Source organism: Quercus lobata, chromosome 9 (assembly GCF_001633185.2).
Source record: "Quercus lobata isolate SW786 chromosome 9, ValleyOak3.0 Primary Assembly, whole genome shotgun sequence".
Classification (NCBI taxonomy): Eukaryota; Viridiplantae; Streptophyta; class Magnoliopsida; order Fagales; family Fagaceae; genus Quercus; species Quercus lobata.
In genome coordinates, this window is record NC_044912.1 from 51,797,470 (window position 1) to 51,804,594 (window position 7,125).

The window sequence follows — 7,125 nt, forward strand, 5'->3', positions numbered from 1 at the left end:
AGTTTTGGCTTAAGAAAGTTAGGCTCTCACAAAGGTAGTATGGTAGCCTCTCCCCTATAAAATTTATGCATTAACGGTTAGTTTTATTTATATAGGCAAAAAGTAGGTTAAAATGTGAATTTGATAAAGTTGGTTTACTGTTTATTGCAATCTCACCTGAGCAAACTTATAGATTGAGTTTGCTCGAGTGAGAGTAAAGTGTCTTGAGCAAGTCTTTTGAAACTCGGGACTCGTTTGGTAAGAAATTTCTAGTAATGTTGTTTGTATTTTTTGAAAATACGAGTAAATAAAAATGTGTGTGAAAATACGTATAATGTTGTTTAAACACTAAAAATTGTTGTTTAAACAACAGTAACAAATGGGCCCTTGATTTCTTCAATAATGCTTCTTGATCCAACTCAATACATAACCAAATTAATTGAATAAAACCCTAAATAAGTGTTTTGACAAAGGAATTAATTAACATGATTTAAAACCTAAGAAGTTTTTTTTTTTTTTTATAGCTAAATAATTTTATTTAAAATCTATTCTTCCTGCATTCTTAAATCCTAAATTTTGTATTCAAGTTTTGCTAACATCTTATTTTTAATTGATGATATGAATTTATTTAATCTTTATTGTGACATAATCAACCTTAGGTAGAATATTACCAATTTTAGTTTTCAAACTTCTATCTACATTTTCAAGGTCAATTTTTTTCTTTGCCACTAAGAAAGTTGGCTCCTCCTTCTTCTCTTAGGCAGTAGAACCGTCGTCCCTTCTAGTAAGGCTTTGATCTCCCCTCTTGTAACAACGTTACAGGTAGGGCTAGTGGTTTCTTCTTTTTCTTTCGGGGGTTGGGAAACACATTGTAGGTTTTTTTCTTCCTTTTCCTTCTTTTTTCCTCTGTTTTGTTTTTTCTTTATAGAGTCTTGTTATTGGTTTTCGGTGTGAGTATGGAGGATCTATCAAGACAGTGGAATTGCCTATCCCTCTCCGAAAGGGAAGGGGATGATATAAGTTTTAACAGAGATCGATGCCGGCAAGAGTTCATCATTGCAGCGTTGTTCCTAACTAGGCATGCACTCAACATGGATGCAGTAGGCAGAACCTTCAAACCTCTTTGGAGATCTCAAAATGGTTTTAAGATTTCTAATGAAGGGGGTCACAAGGTTCTTTTTGTTTTTGACAAGGAAGAGGAAGTGGAGAGAATTATGTCTACTGGGCCGTGGAGTTTTGATGAGTCCCTTGTAGTGTTACAGCGGTATGAGAGGCACGTTGCATTGGATGATTTGAATTTCGACAAGGTCGCTTTTTGGGTGCAGGTCCATAATATCCCCATTAGCTATAGAACCAGATCAGTAGCGGAAGATATTTGTGAAGCTATTGGGGTGGTGGATCGCTCACCAGATACTTCAGAGTGTGAGTGTGGAAATTACATTCGGGTAAGGGTTACCATTGATGTCTTTCAGCCTCTCTGTCGAGGTAGAATAATAAAGCTAGAGGACAATGACAAGGTTTGGGTTACGTTCAAATACGAGCGGCTCCCTAATATCTGTTATTGGTGTGGCTGTCTTGACCATGGAGACAAGGAGTGTGATTTGTGGATTCAAAGCAAAGGTACCCTCCAAAAATCCTCTCAACAATTTGGATCGTGGCTAAGGGCAACCTCGTCGGGGCCATCTAAAGGTAATGTCGTTCGAGTTTCAGGGTTTTATGAGGACAGGAAAGAAAATTTATCTTCCCGCTGGCGGAGGACTGAGAAGTAGCGCTCAACTCCGATGACCACTCCAGCAACGGGTAGCACTACGGAAAAGGATATTGTGGATATGGAGGCAGACATTGGGGAATTTCCTAACAAGAATTCAACTGAGTCCACGATCCAAAAGGAAAGTATAAGTCCGAAATCTCAGGAGCACGAAAATATAGGGATGTCCTTTTCTTAACAACTGAATGATATTGATAAGGATCTCGGGATTTACGAGGATCCCTTAATTCAAGCCCAATCCGAGGAGTCTCAGAAAAATCACGAAAATTCTCCACTCTTTGATTTGGGCACGTTGAGGAAAGATTTGGATGTTAACCTTGGCATGTCACGTGCCCCCACTTTAGTCCCCCCTTTGGAAAATATCCCAATCACCCCTCCCTTAGAGATCATCAACTCCCAGACTCCACATATTAGCACTGCTACCCCCCATCAGGTTACGTGGAAACGCATCCCTCTCTCATTCACTGGGACTCAGCATCCCTCAATTAACTCAACTGCTTCGAAGAGACCTATTGATAGGGCTAATGATCATTGTGAGTTACCGAGTAAGAAGTTAGCAGTTTCAAACAATGACAGAGATAATACACATTCATTGGCGGAGGCTGCGGCACAGCCCCGCCAGTCCCAATGAGTTGCATAGTGTGGAACTGCAGGGGGCTTGGGAACCCTCTCGCAGTTCAAGAGCTTGTGGATTTGGTGCAAGCAAAAGCCCCCTCTGTCGTGTTTTTGGCCGAGACACTGGCAGATGAAGCTAGGCTAGATTACGTGAAAGACAGAATTCGTTTTGATAAGAAATTTTTTGTCCAGAGAGTAACTAGAGGCGGAGGTTTGGTGTTGTATTGGAAGAATGACATAGAAGTTGAAGTTGAATCATCTTCACTGAACCACATAGATGCTGTCATAAACAAAAGTTCGGGCAAAGCCTGGCAGTTTACCGGTTTTTATGGCAATCCCGAAAATCATAGAAGGAGTGAATCTTGGGATTTACTTCATCAGTTGCATGGTAGAAACTCCCTTCCGTGGTTATGTACAGGAGACTTTAATGAGATTGTTAAACAATCGGAGAAGTCAGGGGGACGATTAAGACCTCAAAATCAGATGTAGATGTTTAGAGAGGTTTTGGATGAATGCAAATTAATGGACTTAGGTTTTAAAGGCTTTCCTTTCACATGGAGTAAGCACTTCCGAGATGGTTTTTCGGTTTGGGAAAGGTTGGATAGAGCGGTAGCTTCGCATGAATGGTTTATAGAATTTCCGGGCACTAGAGTTACTCATATTAACAGTACTACTTTAGACCATAAGATGCTGTGGATTGATCTGGCTGATTTGGATTTTCAGCAAAAGAAAAAAGATATTCCGTTTTGAAGAAGTTTGGCTGTCAGATAAAGGTTGTGGGGATACGGTTGAGAGTGTATGGTTAGCTACTTATGAAGGGAATGAAGACACAAGGGTGATTAAGAAAATTGAAGTTTGTGGGGCTGAATTGAACAAGTGGAGTCGTGACCACTTTGGGAATATAAAAAGAGATTTGGAAAAAAAAAGAAAAGAGTTAGCTAAAGCAAAGCGTGTGGCTGTTCAGGGGGGTGGTTCAGACAAGATGTGGCAAATAAAAAAAGAAGTTAATGCTCTTATGGATAAGGAGGAACGGCTATGGAGACAAAGATCCCGAACTTTGTACTTAAAAGATGGTGACCGTAACACTAAGTTTTTTCACTGCCGTGCAACTCAAAGGAAGCGGAAAAACTTTATCCCTGGTGTTCGTAACCATTCTAATGAGTGGTGTACATGAAAAGACCAGATTGCAGAGTCTTTTCTGAAGTATTTTTCTGAGTTGTTTACCTCTTCAAATCCCGATCCCTTAGTAGGAGAGTTGGAGTCTATTCCTCAGGTGGTGACTGAGGAGATGAATACCATTTTAATAGGTGATTTTCAAGCTTGGGAAGTTGAGGTTGCTTTGAAACAAATGGCCCCATTAAAAGCCCCTGGTCCTGACGGAATGCCTCCGCTTTTCTACCAAAACTTCTGGAATTTGGTAAGCTCTGATGTTACTAGTACTGTGTTGCTTTTTTTGAACCAAGGTACTTTGCCTAATTCTCTAAATCACACTTTTATTACTTTAATCCCCAAGAAAAAGAACCTGGAGTTTATGACTGAATATAGACCCATTAGTCTTTGCAATGTACTTTACAAGATTTTTTCAAAAGTATTAGCAAATAGATTGAAGAGAGTCCTTCCTCACATTATTTCAGAACATCAAAGTTCTTTTTTGAAAGGTCGTTTGATAACTGATAATATATTAGTGGCTTTTGAGACTCTTCATTACATGAAAAATCATAACTCTGGAAAATCAGGTTTTATGGCGCTCAAGTTAGATATGAGCAAAGCCTATGATCGGGTTGAGTGGTCTTTTCTTAGAGACATTATGAAGCAAATGGGTTTTAGTGATAAGTGGATAGCCCTAGTCATGGAATGTGTCACAACTGTCTCATATTCACTCTTGGTAAATGGGGAGCCCCAAGGCAATATCAAACCTAGTAGAGGTATTCGCCAAGGGGATCCACTTTCACCATACCTCTTTCTTTTATGCTTTGAGGGGCTGCATAGACTTATCCAGAGAGCAGCAAATTTGGGTGAGATCCAAGGAGTTTCCATATGTCGTAATGGTCCTAAGCTAACACACTTGCTATTTGCAGACGATAGCCTTTTATTTTGCAGAGCTACTAAGCAAGATTGCCGAAAGGTGCTGGAGATTCTCTCTTCTTATGAGAAGGTTTCGGGGCAAAAATTAAATAGAGAGAAGACTTCTCTCTTTTTCAGCAAATCAACGGCTAGTGATATGCAAAATTATATTATGGCTGAATTTGGGGTAGCCGAAGTGAAGCATTATGAGGAATATCTTGGGTTGCCAACATTGGTGGGAAGGAATAAAAGGGCAAGCTTTGACAAGTTGAAACAACGAGTTTGGAAGAGACTCCAAGGGTGGGAAGGGAAGTTGTTGTCTCAAGCCGGTAGAGAAGTCCTTATAAAATCGGTCATCCAATCAATCCCAACTTTTACCATGAGCTGTTTCAAGCTTCCGGTTACTTTGTGTCAAGAGTTTGAATCACTCACCAGAAAATTTTGGTGGGGACAAAGGGGGGAGAGAAGAAAAATCCATTGGGTGAGATGGGGGGAGTTGTGTAAGCACAAGGAAGTAGGTGGTATGGGTTTTAAGGATTTAACAATGTTCAACGACGCAATGCTTGCCAAGTTAGCTTGGCGACTCCTTAATGACGATAAGTCTCTCTTTTATAGAGTCTTTAAAGCTCGGTTTTTTCCTAATGGTACACTCCTTGATGCTAAAGAATCAACCTCAGCATCCTATGCGTGGAAAAGTATTCTAAAAGGGAGAGATGTGATTTCTAGAGGGGCTCTTTGGAGAGTTGGGGATGGCAAACAGATCAGAATTTGGGGGGATAACTGGTTGCCTATTAAAAACAATGCCAAAATCACCTCACCAGTATTGTATGGGCAGGAGAATTCATGCGTAGCAGCTTTGATTGATCAGCCAACCAAACAATGGAGAACTGACGTGATTGATCATGTCTTCAGTAATGATGATGCAGAAGCAATTAAGAGCATCCCTCTCAGTTCATCGCAGCAACAAGACACTCTCATTTGGCCATTTACGCCTTCAGGGCAATATTCAGTCAAGTCGGGATATCGGTTTCTATATGAAAGGGAGAATACGAATCAGGTGGCAGCTGTAAATCCTGGTTTTTGGAGAAACATATGGAGTTTGGAAGTCCCTAGCAAGGTGAAAAACTTCGTGTGACGAGCTTGCAGAGAAGCTCTTCCTACAAAATCCAGCCTCTGCAGAAGGAAAATCATCACCGAGGCAACTTGTGAGAGTTGCAAGGTGATGGATGAAGACTGCTCACATGCTCTGTTTTTTTTGTTCCGAATTGCAGGTTGCTTGGATGGTGGATCCTCAATGGAGCTGGCTGGCAACGATGAATGGGAAAACAGCAATGGAGATCTTCGAGCGTGCATTCAATGAAAATAGAGATCCATCACTACTAGCTTTCATGACTTGGTCTATATGGAACAGACGGAACAAGATCCGACTGAGCGAAGTAGCATATCCAGTACATCACATCGACCAGCTGTCAAAAGAGAAGAAAGCTGAGTTCCAAAATCTCCACCCTATCAGACTGAAACAACAAGAGGTGATGCACACGAAGTGGAAACTGCCAGACCTGGGAGCTTTTAAGGTGAACTACGACGGTGCAACATTCGCAGGAACAGGGATAGCTGGTATTGGAGTGGTTATCCGCAACTTTGAAGGAGCGGTTTTGGCCTCTCTGTCGCAACAAATCCATCAACCAACTACTGTGGCACAGGTGGAAACACTTGCAGCAAGACGAGCAGTTGAATTTGCTTTAGAGATTAGTGTTACCTCAGCCGTTTTCGAAGGGGACTCAGACACAATCTCAAAGGAACTAAACAACCCTGAACAATCTTTAGCACTCCATGGACATTTGATTGAAGATGTTAAAGTCTTAACTTCTTTTTTCAATAGTTTCAGTTTTATTCATGTACGCCGACAAGGCAATAAGGTCGCTCATGCATTGGCTAGGTGGGCTATTAACTCGCCCTCTTTAACTGTCTGGATGGAAGAAGTACCATCAGACATTTCACATGTAGTTCAGGCTGATTTAGCCACAAATATCCAATAAAATTTCAACCGGTTTCTCAAAAAAAATCTACATAAATTATTGTAACAAGTATTATTAATAGAGTTTTGTATGTGATACATAAATTTAGAAAGGAACCTAATCTATACACACATATATATATTAGTAAATTATTTTCTATTTGTAAAACTTATTTAAAAAATTTTATATTTGAAAACAAATCTAAATACCCAATATCATATCTGAAAATTTATTGGAGATATAAGACTTTTTTTTTTTTTTTTTTCCAATCTAGCATCATTTAGTATGAATCTATTTTGGGGCTTTCTTCCATATTTAGAAGTTAGGTAATGACCTATGAACACATGTGATTTCAATTTTTTTTTTTTTTAAGAATCATGCGGTTTCAATTAAAGAATAATGTAATAGATCACATTTCTCAAAAAAAGAAAAAAGAAAAAAGAAAAAAAAAAAGCACGAATATGATTATATCAAAAGACTCCTTACATATATCACAATTTTGATGGTCTCACACGGCCAGCTTAGGCCTACACCTAAGGTCTCCACTACAAAAAGGCCCCTCCGCTTTATAAAACAGCTTCACCCCTCGAGACTATAAATTTTATTATAATAATTGATTTTTAAAAAATGGTTGTACACTATTTTTTGCATTTCTAATAATTAAAAGCCTAAAAATATTGG

At 39.5% G+C, this 7,125-nt stretch overlaps 2 protein-coding genes across 2 annotated transcripts; both read left to right on the forward strand.

The window, feature by feature from the left end:
• Window positions 1-935: 935 nt before the first annotated feature.
• Window positions 936-1,748, forward strand: LOC115961981. The gene has a single exon (XM_031080862.1). The coding sequence runs from the start codon at window positions 936-938 to the stop codon at window positions 1,746-1,748; it is 813 nt and encodes a 270-aa protein (XP_030936722.1).
• A 626-nt stretch (window positions 1,749-2,374) lies between these two features.
• Window positions 2,375-6,465, forward strand: LOC115961982. The gene is made up of 4 exons (XM_031080863.1): window positions 2,375-2,847; window positions 3,086-3,503; window positions 3,546-5,543; window positions 5,698-6,465. Exons 1-4 carry the CDS (start codon window positions 2,375-2,377, stop codon window positions 6,463-6,465), a joined length of 3,657 nt encoding a protein of 1,218 aa, XP_030936723.1.
• The last annotated feature ends 660 nt before the right edge of the window (window positions 6,466-7,125 follow it).

Excerpts from the sequence above, each read along its gene's own strand:
- LOC115961981 (XM_031080862.1), top strand. The coding sequence starts at position 936 with ATGGAGGATCTATCAAGACAGTGGAATTGCCTATCCCTCTCCGAAAGG.
- LOC115961982 (XM_031080863.1), top strand. The coding sequence starts at position 2,375 with ATGAGTTGCATAGTGTGGAACTGCAGGGGGCTTGGGAACCCTCTCGCA. Across the intron at positions 2,848-3,085 it reads TTAAGACCTCAAAATCAGAT|CAAAAGAAAAAAGATATTCC; the intron begins GTAGATGTTTAG and ends TTGGATTTTCAG. Across the intron at positions 5,544-5,697 it reads GTTTGGAAGTCCCTAGCAAG|GTTGCTTGGATGGTGGATCC; the intron begins GTGAAAAACTTC and ends TCCGAATTGCAG.